The sequence below is a fragment of the Clupea harengus genome, chromosome 11 (genome assembly GCF_900700415.2).
Source record: "Clupea harengus chromosome 11, Ch_v2.0.2, whole genome shotgun sequence".
NCBI classification, from domain to species: domain Eukaryota; kingdom Metazoa; phylum Chordata; class Actinopteri; order Clupeiformes; family Clupeidae; genus Clupea; species Clupea harengus.
The window spans coordinates 28,614,890-28,631,775 of NC_045162.1; the positions used below are offsets into that span (position 1 = coordinate 28,614,890).

The 16,886-nt window shown below is 43.8% G+C and overlaps 1 protein-coding gene across 1 annotated transcript in view; it reads right to left on the reverse strand.

Moving 5' to 3' along the window:
* The window catches only part of snrka (SNF related kinase a), a 34,571-nt gene extending 17,685 nt beyond the window's left edge, over positions 1-16,886 (reverse strand). Inside the window, 4 exon segments of the mRNA XM_031576739.2 lie at positions 614-755; positions 13,114-13,149; positions 13,152-13,817; positions 16,529-16,886. Of these exon segments, the coding sequence (XP_031432599.1) occupies positions 614-755; positions 13,114-13,149; positions 13,152-13,701 (728 nt within the window). The 5' untranslated portion in view covers positions 13,702-13,817; positions 16,529-16,886.

The following is a 16,886-nucleotide window of genomic DNA, read 5'->3' on the forward strand; positions in this document are numbered from 1 at the left end:
CTTCATACTTTTAAAGCCATCCACAACCTTGCCCCTCCTTACCTGTCTGACCTCCTTCACACTGCCACCTCCACCCGCTCCCTCAGATCCTCCTCTTCCATCCACCTAACTGTCCCCTCTGCCCGGCTAACCACCATGGGGAGCAGAGCTTTCAGCCGCTCTGCTCCCAAACTCTGGAACTCACTCCCACCTGACATCCGAAACATTGACTCCCTCCCTCAGTTCAAATCCTCTCTCAAAACCCACCTTTTCAGGATTGCATTTTCACTGTAGTTGCCATGCTGTTTTTACTTGCACTTTTAATTTTAATTGTTTTGTTATTTGTTTGCTCCTGTTTTAAATTGTAAAGCGTCCTTGAGTGACTTGAAAGGCGCTGTGAAATAAAATGTATTATTATTATTATTATTATTGAATGTGCTTACATGTTTACATGTTTACATGTTTACCATCTTCTGATCAATGTAGAGGGATAGTTAGCATTCTTTGTAGGGGGGAGGCAGGGTGAGGTGGTGTGGGGGGAGGCAGGGTGAGGTGGTGAGGTGGTGTGGGGGGAGGCAGGGTGAGGTGGTGAGGTGGTGTGGTGGTGTGTGGTAGAGAATGGATGGGAACTTACTCCTTGCAGTCGTTGGAGACGTGGGCGGGCACAGTGTATTTGCAGTCCATGATCATGGTGAGGGTCTCGCTGTCATTGGCCTCCTGGAAAGGCGGCGTCCCACACACCAGCATGAAGAGGATCACCCCCAGGCTCCAGATATCTGTGGACCAGAGACAGACAAAGCCTCAAGGTCCAGCCAATAGCCATGCCACTAACACAGGAGAGCAGCCAGGCACACCATGAGAACTAGGGGTGAAAAAAAAAAAAAAAAAAAAAAAAAAAAAAAAAAAATCGATTCTTCGATTTCTCTCGATTCTCTCTAGAACGATTCTGTCTCGATTCAGAAAAGTTCATAAATCAATTTTTTTTTTTTTACACATCCATTTTGTGTTGAAATGCAAGCTGCATCGATTATTGCATTGTTCATTGAAAGTCATAATTGTGACAAGGAAAAGCCTTTTCTTTAATAAAAAAAATAGAGAAGGTAATTCATCTGTTGATTTTCTTTAATTATCAAACACAAAGTAGGAAGTGATTCGAGACTCTGAGTAGCAAACTCAAATGTTTTAAAAATCGACATGCATCGATAATCGTTTTATCGGTTTAGAATTGATAATCGGTGACCACTGAATCGGAATCGAACCGTGAGGTGCCAAGAGATTCCCACCCCTAATGAGAACATATCAAAAACACTCTCCTCAGATACATAGACTGGGCCTGCTTGCTAAGAACACTTCAGAGGATGGTTCCTTCCAGTTCTATCCATCTCAGAGGCCTGGCACTTTAACATTCCCAGCTGTGGAGGCCACAGAGTGACAGTTGCCCTCCATCCCCCGAGGCCCAGTGTTTTGGCTCCACAGTTTTGAAAGGTGATTTCAACTAGCACTTAACACGGTGATGACCAGAACAGACACTCACACTTGGTATTTATTATGACAACTGATAGTATGGTCTGAGATCAGTCATTTAGATGCCGGGACAATTGCTACTGTGGACAAATGTCTTCCAACCCATATATGTAAAGTGTTTTGAATCATCATCATCACCCCTCACGAGGCCTTACTAGTCTGGTGTGGCCAGAGGTTTTATTCATTTATATATAAACTTTTTTTGGTGGTTAACTTCATTCCCTAGTGCTTTGCTTGGGGTGGTGTTAAGTGTGGCACTTGATCATAAGGTAAGGGGCAAATGGAACAAAACAGGATCCAACACATTACTTGAGAGAAACCCACCTCCAATGAATCTGAACCGGGAAGAGTTTGCTTTATTATTATTGTGATTAGGAGAACGATCCAACACTGATGTAAAGCTGATGTAAAGATCATGTCAAATTCACACTCCCATTGCAATAAGCTCTAGGGGCACATACAAGGACCTGGAGCGACCCCAAGCCAGGGCTAATTACAGTGAACAGTAAGGTGGGGTAATTACAGTGAACAGTAAGGTCGACAGTGGTACAGTAGGTAGAGAAGTTGTTTAGTAATCAGAAGGTTGCTAGTTCGATTCCCTGTCGAAGTGTCCTTGAGCAAGACACTGAACCCCTAATTGCTCCTGATGTGCAGTGTGCCATCAGTGTAAATGTAAAATGTAAAATGTGTATACATTGTAAGTCGCTTTGGATAAAAGCGTCTGCTAAATGACTAAATGTAAATGTAAGGTGGGGTAATTAAAACAGAAGCCCTCTAAGGAACACTTCCATTAGGATACTGAGCATGATGGGACGTCACACGCACCTGTGGCTCTCATTACATAGCAGAAGATTCTGTTTAGTATTCCTCTGAACATCTAAGAGAAACATTGATGAGACTCTAAACCCATGACTCAGGGGAGGGGGGGGGGCAGGGCTAAGAGCATGTCTCATGTGGCCTTAAACATTAGTATTTCTAATTGAACCTGTGAGCAGGTGCCTCATATGGGGAGAGCTGCTGGCGTGTTGGCAGGACAGGAGCTGTGTTCCTGCTGAGGGTCGTGTGCTGGGCTGTGCTGACATATGGAGCTCCACTCTGCACACGTACAAACCACTGCTGACAGCTCGTCCTCATGGCTAAACTCTCCCAGCATGCCAGCACAAGCTGGACTGCTCTCTACCTGCACTCCTTCTGGCCACATTACTCTCTTCCCCCCCACACACACACACACACACACACACACACACACACACACACACACACACACACACACACACACACACACACACACACACACACACACACACACACACACACACACACACACACACACACACACACAGCAGAACTTAAACGAGTGGTGATTTCAGAGGGTAACTTGGGGGTAATATGTATGGGAGCCACTCAGAGATAAATTGAAATAAAAAACATATTTGTTATACAATGTAAAGGGCTCTGCTGTCTAATCTCTTGCACCCTACCTGACTAAATGTCTGTGTGCAGTAGTAGCCTATAAATGCAGTGATTACATCCCTGAACTATCCCCTAAGTCCAGAGAAATAGAGCACGGCTGAACCCGTGATGAAATGTGATAGCCCGGCATCCTATGGAAACTCTTGGAATCCTTTAAGTGTCAAATGTCAACAATAATCACACAGAAAGGCCAGGAGACGACCTCTGAACCCCTTCCAGACAAACTCAGTGACACCTTCAGCAGATAAGCTACAACAATCACATGCTGTTCCAAGCTTCACATTCATATTAAAAAAAAAAACTACTATTTCTAGATAAAATCTCAATTATTTCTTGGTCACATTCGTTTTAGATAAAGCTTCTTCTGAATGTATTAGGGCAGATTAATCCAATCCCTAGCTGTAGCACTGAAATATGAAGACGCAGACAGACCCAAAGGTCAGCTCCGCATGACATCAATGATCACACACAGCTTGTCAATTACAAAACACGCGTGAACAGATCTGAAATCAAACGCTGCTCCTGGAGCCACGCCACGCCACGCCACGCCACGCCACTACCCTCAGTCGGCAGAGGCCTGTGGAGCACTATCGGCCTGTGGAGCACTATCGCCCAGACATTTCATGGATGGGTGAGAGAACACGGGCGGCTCGGCCTCTCCAAGGGTTGTGACAACACGGAGCAGGAGTCATAATCCCCTGCCCCTGTTTTGAATGTCAAATAAAGCAGAACCGGCCTCTGCATCGCTGACCTGGGGGGGAAAGAATCCCAAGGAGGCCTCTATCGCCATTCCCTCCCCGTGCTGAGGAGGACCCTATCTACAGGAAGCAGCTGCACACCATCATGTCCTGGTCAAAGTCAAAGCCTTCACCCTGCTGCTTCACCCTCAAGTAACTACTACTTACTAAAAGTCTCACCACACAGACACGGTGGAAAACAAAAAAGCAATCACCACAACCACCAAAGCCAAAACTTGAGATGATCTACGTCTGTGTCCAGTAGTAACTACAGTTAGCAAGCCACCCTGCCACCATCATAGTATTAGTGAAATGAATTAGGATACTGATGGTAATACTAAAGACGTGATGAGAATGTCATTTTGCACAATCAGGTATCCAGGACTGGGGAAACAAGGGGCAATTGATTATGAAGGACATCTTTAATATTAGCACCTCACTCACTGGATTCCCAAAACAACAACAACAAAAGCTTAGTGCCTATTTTCTTCACTTTACATATTATGCTTGGGCAAACGTCAGCGAGCAGTTATCCAACAAATGGTAGCGAGGCTACATTACTGGAACATTTTTATGGGCATTTTCATGCAGTAAAATATAAATAACTATATAATAGCTAGAGCAGGTTGATTTCTGTACAACATCGGAGTGCTGATCAATTACCAGTCTAACGACATGCCCCATGCTGACAATCCAAGAAGGAAAAACCCCACTTGAAATGTTCCTGGAGATCTGGTAATCAGAAGGAGTACGTGAGCAAGAGAGTGGGGGGGGTAATGGACTCAACACATCCAACAGCCCTCCTGAGTGACAAACATTAACAATTATTGAGTGTAAAAACAAGATGGATGCTGAGCTCTACTAATGGGTGCATTCAGGCACATATTCCCCCAACTCATTTCCATTCGGCACAGCTTGACTAGCAACAGATGTGCTACCATCCAACTTTACAGACCATTTCTACAACTTCACTTTCACTCTGATAAATCTATAACTTTGAGAATCTCCTCCCAGAAAGCATCCTGATATTGCACGAGTCACTGCGACGGACACCAAGGGTCACTGCTGCGGGCCGAGGGACACTGATGTAACCTCACAGACCAATGAAGAGACACTGATGTAACCTCACAGACCAATGAAGAGACACTGATGTAACCTCACAGACCAATGAGAGGACACTGATGTGGACCAATGAGGAGACACTGATGTAACCACACAGACCAATGAGGAGACACTGCTGTAACCTCACAGACCAATGAGAGGACACTGATGTAACCTCACAGACCAATGAGAGGACACTGACGTAACCTCACAGACCAATGAGGAGACACTGATGTAACCTCACAGACCAATGAAGAGACACTGATGTAACCTCACAGACCAATGAAGAGACACTGATGTAACCTCACAGACCAATGAGAGGACACTGATGTGGACCAATGAGGAGACACTGATGTAACCACACAGACCAATGAGGAGACACTGCTGTAACCTCACAGACCAATGAGAGGACACTGATGTAACCTCACAGACCAATGAGAGGACACTGACGTAACCTCACAGACCAATGAGGAGACACTGATGTAACCTCACAGACCAATGAAGAGACACTGATGTAACCTCACAGACCAATGAAGAGACACTGATGTAACCTCACAGACCAATGAGAGGACACTGATGTGGACCAATGAGGAGACACTGATGTAACCACACAGACCAATGAGGAGACACTGCTGTAACCTCACAGACCAATGAGAGGACACTGATGTAACCTCACAGACCAATGAGAGGACACTGACGTAACCTCACAGACCAATGAGGAGACACTGATGTAACCTCACAGACCAATGAAGAGACACTGATGTAACCTCACAGACCAATGAAGAGACACTGATGTAACCTCACAGACCAATGAAGAGACACTGATGTAACCTCACAGACCAATGAGAGGACACTGATGTGGACCAATGAGGAGACACTGATGTAACCACACAGACCAATGAGGAGACACTGCTGTAACCTCACAGACCAATGAGAGGACACTGATGTAACCTCACAGACCAATGAGAGGACACTGACGTAACCTCACAGACCAATGAGGAGACACTGATGTAACCTCACAGACCAATGAGGGACACTGATGTAACCTCACAGACCAATGAGGAGACACTGCTGTAACCTCACAGACCAATGAGGAGACACTGATGTAACCTCACAGACCAATGAGGAGACACTGATGTAACCTCACAGACCAATGAGAGGACACTGATGTAACCTCACAGACCAATGAGAGGACACTGATGTCAGTGATGGGCAAGCTACTTGATATGTGTAGTGAGCTAAGCTACAAGCTACTCTACAATAAATTCAGCTTCACTACACAGAAGCTACCACTCATAAAAATGTAGCAAGCTAAGTTACAAAAACCTGTAAAAAGTAGCTTGATACATTAGTAGCTACTTTCAGTTAAACAAACTGCATGCCAAGTCAATGCAATTTTAGTGATCAACACAACTGGCAGTCAGATAAAGGCTAAAATATGTTTAGATGTATGTATTGAACAATAGCCCAATACACAAAAAACAAATGCATGAGTTTACATATTAACATCACATGAGTTTACAAATTAAACTTTGCTAAGAACTGTCTCCGACCTCTGTTTAGGAAAACAATCGTGACTACCACTACCATCATACAGCCTAATGTGTGTGTGTGTCCGTGTTGCCAACTCCTCTGTGAGGAAACTAGCTCTCCCAAAAATCGCCAGAAGTCGTTAGATGACGCATGACGCACACTATGCAATTCTGAGAGAGGTAACATTTGTGCGCGAATACAAAGTTCTGATATTTTGCCCGCAAATACAAAGTTTTAATATTTTGCTGTTATCTAGTCAGACTGGCCGCGCAGCCGCTGTGTGAGTGGAGATGAGACGATGACAGCCCTCGCTGTACTCAGCTCTTGTGAGATCGGTTGCAAACGTGAACTGCAGAAAGGGATATGTGAGATGCTTTTTCAGTGCTTTGTCAACACAATAATCTACCAAATGACAAAAAACATCAGAAATGTCCAGGAGAAATTAGCTTTCGAGGACGCTACTGCGCTACTTGATCAATAAAAGAGCTTAGCTACTGAAAAGTTACTTGGTTTTGTAAATAGCGACGTTACAGTCAAGCCACTGGCAAATGTAGTTAAGCTAGTAGCGTCGCTACAAGTAGCGACGCTACTGCCCATCACTGACTGATGTAACCTCACAGACCAATGAGAGGACACTGATGTAACCTCACAGACCAATGAGGAGACACTGATGTAACCTCACAGACCAATCAGGGGACACGAGGCCCAGCGTGAGGGTTCCACACAAGCTGTTGACTGGATCGAACTGTGTAGGCACACATCAGCTAGGCTACAGGTCAACTCAATGCATTTAACTGTACCAGGAGAATTGATCTGATCAGTACAAAGACACACAGGCCCACAGCGTTATGCAACAGTTGGCCTCTGCAGGGTGGATGTCACTCATTACCACAACAACCTGTCCCCCACCCTGCCCCTCTGCAAGCCTGGAGATGGGCAGGATGTTGAGGTTTGAGAGGCAGCAGGCCTGCCTTCAACACCTGGCACGGCCATTGTGGGCATTGCCATGACGACAGCTGGCCTGGGTTAATGATGTGCTGTCAGACCCCTCTGGCGAGCCTTGCCCCGTCTTCAGCAGAGGGGCAGAGAGTGCCACTCTAAACGTGTCTCTGTGTGTGTCTCTGTGTGTGTGTCTCTGTGTGTGTGTCTCTGTGTGTGTGTCTCTGTGTGTGTGTCTCTGTGTGTGTGTCTCTGTGTGTGTGTCTCTGTGTGTGTGTCTCTGTGTGTGTGTCTCTGTGTGTCTCTGTGTGTCTCTGTGTGTCTCTCTCTCTCTCTCTCTCTCTCTCTCTCTCTCTCGACACTTGGCAAAGGCCAGTGAGCCAACAATCCATGCAACATCCATTAAGGGACTTTGGGTTTCCTCTGCCCACCTGTCCAGTTCACACTCTTGCACCATCTCTGAGCGCTTCAACACCCTACATTAATACCCAATAGTTCTGATTGTCAGCGTAGGAAATTGCTAATGTTAAATGTTCATATAAAATGAAAACTCAAATAACACGTCGTCATCAGCTCAGTCTGCTCAGTCTGATCACCTCTGATTCACAATGTGATCACATCTCAGAAAGGAAATCAATCAATGTGATCACATCTCAGAAAGGAAGTCATTCAATGTGATCACATCTCAGAAAGGAAGTCATTCAATGTGATCACATCTCAGAAAGGAAGTCATTCAATGTGATCACATCTCAGAAAGGAAGTCATTCAATGTGATCACATCTCAGAAAGGAAGTCATTCAATGTGATCACATCTCAGAAAGGAAATAATTGAACTTGTGCAGCATGTTCACAAAACTGCTGTTTAAGAATACTGCATGTTGGGCACAAAAGATGACAGCCTACAGCCTAATGCACAGTATCTGCTTTGATTCTTCACTTGAAGCCTACCTTCCCAGGAAATAAGCTAAATGGTGACGTTGATGGGATAATGGCAAAGTACAGCAACATCTCTAGTTACTACGACTGGTAAACACTCAACAACAGTGCACTATACAATATTTACTTCATTATTACCAAGGAACTAAGCTATGTGTTTTCAATGCTTGAAATATTTGCACCCAAGCTTTCATTGTGTTTCACAGCATTTTAATCTGTGGTTTTGGTTCCTAGAATCTGTGAGGCCACTGAAACATCCTGCATGGGAAGACCCCTGTGCATGGACCAGGAGTGAAGCAACTGTGTTTGTTATTAAAGCGCTCACTGAGGTCAACCGTGGGCGACCCCAGCAGCAGGCATACACAACCTACAGCTCTCTTGCTTAAACTGACTGAGCAGAACCCTTCATCTTGAGCAAGAGCACTTATATCTCCACCAGAAAAGATTAGGATGCCAGGCTACTTAGTAGGGGTGGAAAAAAAAAATCGATTCTTCGATTTCTCTCGATTCTCTCTAGAACGATTCTGTCTCGATTCAGAAAAGTTCATAATCGATTTTTTAATAAAAACATCTTACTTTCTAAAAAACATTTTACACATCCATTTTGTGTTGAAATGCAAGCTGCATCGATTATTGCATTGTTCATTGAAAGTCATAATTGACAAGGAAAAGCTTTTTCTCTAATAAAAGAAAAGAGAAGGTAATTCATCTGTTGATTTTCTTTAATTATCAAACACAAAGTAGGAAGTGATTTGAGACTCTGAGTAGCAAACTCAAATGTTTAAAAAAAAAATACATCGATAATTGTTTTATCGGTTTAGAATAGATAATCTATAATCGGTTTAGAATCGATAATCGGTTTAGAATCGATAATCGGTTTAGAATCGAATCGTTGACCTCTGAATCGGAATCGAATCGAATCGTGAGGTGCCAAGAGATTCCCACCCCTACTACTTAGGCTACTTAGTAATGAACAAAATGAATCGTTTATCACTGTGCAACTTTAAAAAGCGAATGAAAAAGAAATGCAATCAATTTCATTAAAAATCACTAAACAAAAGGACCCCTCTCTACTCCCTCTCACTGTTTGAGGTCAGTGCACATGCTGACATCATAATGAAAGGAACGAGATGCTCCAGGTGTCAGGGACAGGGGTAACTACACAATCATCATGCAGCTTACACAATAACTTCATGGAGGCACTTCTTCAAGTCTCCACAGAGGGAATTCTGGGAAAAAGGGTCGAGGAGGGTAACTTCCCTCACGCCTGCTCATTATTTATTGACTGACGCCAACACATTTCACCTAGGCCTACTGCCTACAACCTCTGTAAAGTGAAAGATTATTTTTTTACAAACTTCGCATATCATACCGGGAAATCAAAACTGACCTTGACCTCCTACTGAACCTCTGACATGAAAACAAAAAAACAGCAACTGTTGCCATTCACACTGATCTAAGATAGGATACTACCCTCAGCCTCAGCTCAAAATATACACAAATAACTGATCTAAGATAGGTCTGTATATTTTGAGCTAAGGGTAGTATCCCTAAGTGTTTGGACTTTGAGACTCTGAAGGACAGTCAGAACATTTACACAGACCAGTCAAACTTAGATCAGGTGGATGTGAAAAGTCTGAACTTGCACCATTGCCTGTATGTCAAAACCAGGAAGCGATCTGTGCTAGACTTTGATAGTCCTTGAGTTTAAAGTGGTCTCTTGCACAATAGAGATGCCACAGACTGCTGGTCTGACATGCACACAAAGAGAATGAAAGGCAGGTCACTGTGTGTGTGTTATATTCAACCAGCAAAGACACAAAGGATAGGGCATGGGTTGCTATAAGGGTGTGTCCTGCATGACAAACAAATAAAGTAGTACACAGTTTCAGTCTACATGACAGGGACCTTGACCGGTGATTCAAGAAGAAGTTGGGAGTGAAAATCCTCTCAGAATAGTGAAATCTCCCGATTGGACAGCTAGTACTGTACAAGAATATGTTTTGGTTATCACTATTGTTATTTTATACATCTATTACTATTATCTAAATACTGTATTGCTTTTTTTATACGTAATTTGTTGGGGACTCAAAATCACTATTTCTCCACATTGTGCACTATCTGAACAGCATAGGATTACGGTGTGTGCAGCAAAGGTTTGGGTGACGTGAAAGAGCACAGGGTTGGATCTATACACTCCGAGGAACCTGTTACATAACAATTCCTGGTACAAGACAGTAACCTGACGCTTGCCATACCCCCCCCTCCCCCTTCACCTGAGGCACCCAGACACTCCTGTGGCACTTCAAGACCAGACTGGTGAGTTTCCGTGCGTTCATGCCCAACTCCCACCTTTGTACAGTCAGAAGCCGCGGCAGGCTTAGCATGAGTAAGAGGGCAGGGGTGGACCCGACACATTCCAATCATTGCTCCGACTATTTGCCACACACTCCCTCAGGGCTGTGGATTGACTGGATTGACTTTCCGTTCAAATCGAAACTCCTCCCTCCCACACACATCCCCCTCTATAATCACAAACATACTTTCTACCTTTCAACACTCAAACATCAAATTAAGGCTTCATTTGTAAAAATCTGTTCTGATTTTGTCATCGTTTCAATAAGATGTGACCTTTCACTGCCCATGTGTGTAATCAGCTACAAAAAAATGACAAACATTCTCTAAAGGAAAATGCAAAAACATAGCGAAGATCCAATGTTTCATAACACGGCCTATCCATGGCTCTTAAGAGACACTAACCCCTTCCTTCCTTCCTTCCTTCCTTCCTTCCAGAGGCAGACTGCTCTCACACTCTTTGGTGTCATCGCTCACCTTCTTCACACCCCTGATGAAGCATCACACTCTGGGGGAAGAATAGCGCTAGGGCTGTTAGAGCCACAATATGACAACTGTGCTGTACATGTTCTGCACTGATGGAACCTGAGGGAGCGAGCTGAGGGTTCTAAATCAGCCACAGTGAGAAACCTTTTGGTGGCTGGTGCATGCAGTGAGGGTTCTAAATCAGCCACAGTGAGAACCCTTTGGTGGCTGGTGCATGCAGTGAGGGTTCTAAATCAGCCACAGTGAGAACCCTTTGGTGGCTGGTGCATGCAGTGAGGGTTCTAAACAGCAGCAGTAAGAAGCTGCAAGCAGCAGCAAGCTGGGTAGGTTCTAATAAACTGTGAGTTTGAGTTGATTGGTGATACAGATGACGCCAGTCCCCCGTCCACGCTTCCCTCCCTCACTCCCTCCCTGAAACACTGGCATCAATTAGTTCTGCTCCGTTTCTCTTTCTTAAAATGGGTTTCATTTAATTGACTGTAACAACTAGAAGACTATACACATTGGAGAGGCATGTGAGCTTGTTCCTCCACATTCCCTTGAAGGTTGTCACATGACAATTTTCCCCCCAGCAACATTTCAAATATAGTTTTCTTTAGAAAACGGATTAAATAGGCCTGTTCAAAAAATGTCTTTCTTAGTATGATTATGTTGCCGTTATTTTTGCGTTACTGTTGACCAATGGTAGGGTTTTTTTATATACATATATAACTAATAAGACTTCAGACACCTTGAAAGGTTCCCTGGCAATGTGCAGCCTATGTTTTTTTAGACATGTGCAAAGAAGTAAATAATAAATATATTAATCAAAATTGACCAAAGAAAAATGTCATCCATCAATTCGTGGTGAACACCTTGGCCTGCATGCTGTAAGCCTAATCATGGGCCTCAACCAAAGATGAATCGTTTCCAGTCACAACCCAGCATAAGCCTACAAAAACAGCCCTTGTTGGAGAAAAATCATCAGCAGATACAAAAATCTGATATTCTTTGTAAAATCTGAAATTGTAGTATGATATTGGCCCAGGACCAGTGGACTTCACCTTAATGAAGGTTCCCCAGTGCTGAGGTCCAGTGCAGAGAGAGAAAAGAGCAGATAAGAGTATTGATCCGGAGGCGAGTCAGAAATCATTTTGGGAGGGAACTTCCCCATAGCCATCCCCAGTGTGATGGATTTAATCATGGTGGCTGTGTCAATAAAGAGGGTTGGAATGGGAGCTCCTGCCGTGGCACTGGGCCACAAACAAAGACGGATTAACTGTTCCGCCATCAGTCTGCCTGCATCTGGGACTTCACTGGAAATACAATTAACAGCAGACACATCTCTCTGAAGGCCCTTCCTGTGTGACGCACAGGCTCACATTTACAGCGCCAGACACAGCTGAGGAGCTTCACACGGACTCTTTAGGTATGTGTCTTGGGGAGAGACAAAGACTGTCACACTTTCATCGAGCTGCTAATGCACAAGTGCTTCCAAAAAAAACCCTTTTTTTTTAAATCACAGTTAATAATTCAGTAATGTTTAAACACACTGAAAACATCTAAATAAAGTTTCCACGTAAACTTCTCTCTAATACTGCTTAAATCCAAAAGGATAATGACAAAGCAGGTAGCCCCAGTAATCTCTAAAGACAGAAACAAACACTAAACTCAACAGTTACAGGCTGACTGAAAGTTTCTCTATTTTTCTACCCATGTCCCTGAAGATCTCAGCAAGGTCAGTCAACTGAGCCACAGTTCCTCAACAAGCGCAAACACGTTCCAGGCAGCACGCCCTCGCCTCTGCTAAATGTCAACTATGAAGTTTGTACGTGTACGTGTATATGGGCAAGTCATTTCCGAAAATAGGCCATGATTTGCATCACCTGACAAAATGTTGGAAAAAGTGACCAAGGTAAACTGCCAACATTTCATTTTGAAATGGGAATCATATTTGTCCCCAACCACAAATCACCTCCATCATTCCGCTATTGCGCTACGTAATTTTTTTCTGAGGAACTCCTTCACAAAACACAGTCCTTTAAAGTTTCCTCACATTCTTTCCACTTACCTACGGCAGGTGCGTCATACTCATCCCCCAGCAGATCTCAGGGGCGGAGTAGGCCAACGAGCCGCAGCTGGTCGTCAGCTTCTTGCCTGGTTGGAACTTGTTGCTAAAGCCAAAGTCTGTGAGCTTGACCAGGCCCTGTTTCTCGAAGAACACCACGTTTTCAGGCTTCAGGTCGCGGTGCACCACATGGAGCCTGTGGCAGTAGGAGATGGCGTGCACGATTTGAGCAAAGTACTTCTTGGCCAGCTCCTCAGACAGGCCTTCCTCATGCTTCATGATGTAGTCAAACATGTCTCCCCCATCGCCCAGCTCCAGGATCAGATAGAGCTTCGTCTGGGTGTCAATAACCTCGTAGAGACGTACGATGTTAGGGTGCTGCACCAACTTCATGCAGCGTACTTCCTGAAAGAGGTGCCCCGTTGCCACAGTGTCCAGCTTAGTCTTGTCGATAACCTTGACTGCCACCTTTTCGCCAGTGAAGACATGACGTGCCAGCTTGACCACAGCAAAGTGCCCACGCCCCAGTGTCTTGTCCAGATCATAGAGTCCGGCGATCTTGCCATCATAGCCACGCTTGAAGCCTGCCATGGCCACCTGGCCCTGGCTGGGAGGCGGGCAGGTGAAGGCCCTGGTGGATTATGCAGAGGTGGTCCAGCTCACTTCAGTCCATAGGTGACTGACCTCAAGGCCATGGTGACTGGTTTCTGTTAGAGAGAGCAGGGATTTGATGAGAATAAAAAGTATCCATTTTCACATCATTACACATCAGAGAATTAGATTTTAGATTGTAGAAAAACTGTTACCAATCTGAAAGGACTCAAATCTGGGCATACCGAGAAAATATGGCAAGTTAAATACATTGTTTCAAGCAATTTAGCACTGTGCACAAACTGTTTCAAATCAGTTGAAGTACAAGTACATTTTAACATCTCAAAACAAACAGAATCACGTGGCCAAGCTACCAGCAGCCTTCAGCATGGAACATCATAGATTTCTATCGATTTCCTCTTGTTAGGAAAAACAAAAGCCATGGGCCAGGCTGTCAGACTGGTGCATAGGCACATAACCATTTACTGAGAACACTAATTCAATTTCTGTGACATAACCCACAGCAACACAGACGTGACTCAAGAGTAATGCTGCTATGGATTTTGTAACCATATTTTTCCCTCCATAATTCTATGTTCTAATGGGACAAACATGATGCAAGGCAAATAAAATAGTGCTCCAGCAAGGAGAGGCCCAAAGACAATGTTTTGGGATGCTAAATATCAACTGTATTTGGGATACAGTTCACTGTAGGCTGAAAGGTGATGCATGCAAGGTGGGTGACTGTAGGTCACTACACTCAAAGAATATCACTGATAAGAGAAGCTAGAAACATGTCCCCAATGAAGCCTATATTATTGCACTATATTGCTCTTTGGCAGTAAAACAAACTTGTCTAAGTGCCATGCTGTCACTGGTTATGTTTAATGTCCCCTAACCTGTTCCCTGAAATCTCACCGAAAGAACCAATACAATGTTTTGGAATTCCTCAAATAAAGATCCACCGTATGATTTTTCAAATAAAAAAAAATATGTCACAATGTATTCAATACAAGAGCAAAAATTACGACCGGTACACTTCCCTTACGGCTTAAACAGAACATTTGCAGGACAAATCTGAGCATAGTGCCGACACAAATAAACAATTCTGACAAAGCGTACTTCAGAAAAAAACATTCTTCATTACAAAATGACGGGTTTGCAAATCAATGTCAGACATACGACATGGCCTAAATAAGACTAATGTAGTTGACATGTAGCCATAAACAAACGGCAGATGTAACGTTGTTTCAATTACAAAATAACGTTCGCCCTCAACGACCTGGTGATCATACATCGGAAATAAATGGTTACAACCCTCAAAGAATCTGCTGTGTAGTCCACAAAATATCCGTTAGCAACGTCCACATTCTGCAAAAAGTCCTCGTGTCACTGAATTTCAAGAGGACTATCGTACACTAACTGTGACAAAAACACGTCATAGCGGTTAACATGACATGATGACAAATAGGACAACACACACAATAATGCCATTTGCTAGCTGGTTAGGCAGACTCATCTCAGTCTTGCTATAATCCTATCACGGCACTTCCACCAAGCGTGGACAATTGTCGAATCCGTCAGCAGCTAGTCAGCTAAAGTAGGCTATATTGATATATCGCCAAAATGTTGTAACGACCACCTCAACCAGTCTGCCAGGCTCGACATTCTGTTCTGCTAACTTGAAACTACACACTATGCATCCCTTCTGCAATGTTACTAGATTGTAAACGTTACCGTTGATGGATACCAGCTATTGTTAGCCTGTCATGCAAGAACATACAGTAATGTTTGTTTGTACGTATAACATGACTCGAATATTTCAAATAAGTAATTCGATTTTAAAAGCTCCATTGTGCTTGATTATCAACATCCCATAATGTATATATTTTCCGGTGATCTTGAACGTACGATAACGACTAGCTAGAAACGTAAGCAAAGAGGGCTAGTAATGACAATGACAGCCACAATACTACCATACATCGCCGTCTACGATTCTAACCTAAGAGGAGCGACATACAAATTCATAATAGCAGGTAATCCAACTATCCAGCAGGCTAAGACTTTAGATTTCTAAACAACGTATAATACAATATGTGCCTATACTGGATCCTGCTTACTAAGTAGACTGTTAGCAAGCTAACATTAACTTCTGTTGAATCGTTCACTTATATCCTGCCAATATTAGCCATCCTAAGCAGGTAGCACGTTAGCGCGCTACCAATGAGGCTTGCAGGCCAACGTGTTGTATTAATAAGGCTAACTGTGGTAGCTTGCCATCGCTAGCTAACTAGCTAGCTAAATGTAATAAAGATACAGTAGGTTTTAGTTGTCCAAATGTTGCAAAGCCAGGCAACCCTTGACTTAATTGGCAACAAAACCAGACAGAACTTCCCGACCCAAACATGCTATATATACATATAAAAGATAAAAGGAAAAAGCAAGTGTAGGGGTGGATTGCAAGACGGTAACTTAACGTTTAGCTGACATCAATGCACTTAGCCAGTTGGCTAACATTGCCTGGCCATACCCATCGAAGGGATGGGCATCGATATAAATGCCAATCCGTACAGCGATAGTTAATCAATGAGGTCCAGCAGAATAATTACTTAGGTCAGCCTCGTCAGCGAACATGAGATATACTTAGATCAATGTATAATACCACATGCCTGCTAGCTACTAGAAAATAACATTGCGACCTAGCAAGCTAACTTACCGACCTAACCGACCATAACGTCGCCCGTTTGCTATCTGGCTAGCATGCGTTAACGTAACCCTTTAACCACTTGGTTTGCTAGCTATCAAGTTAACGGTGGTTATGACTTACCACTTACTCCGGCATACATCAAAGCCTTTCCAAACAGCTACTGTGCACCTGGATGAGTGAGTTGATGTGCGCCCTTCGTCGCAACCCTGTACACCACAGAAAAGCGTGAAGTTCACCACCCCTTTACATGGGTTACTTTGGCGGCGCTGAGAGCTAGTGTACAAATGTTGATAGAACTGCAACTCTCAGCGAATTAGCTCTCCTCCCATGAAACAGCTGCGGCGGCGCAGTGAATCCCAGCCGCATTTTGCTTTGACGTCAGTCTTGTTGTCAATATGCTAACTGATAGTAGTATCCAACTTGTTAGTACCATTCAAGTATTACATCATGCAAGGTTTCCTATCAGTTGTGAAGCCTT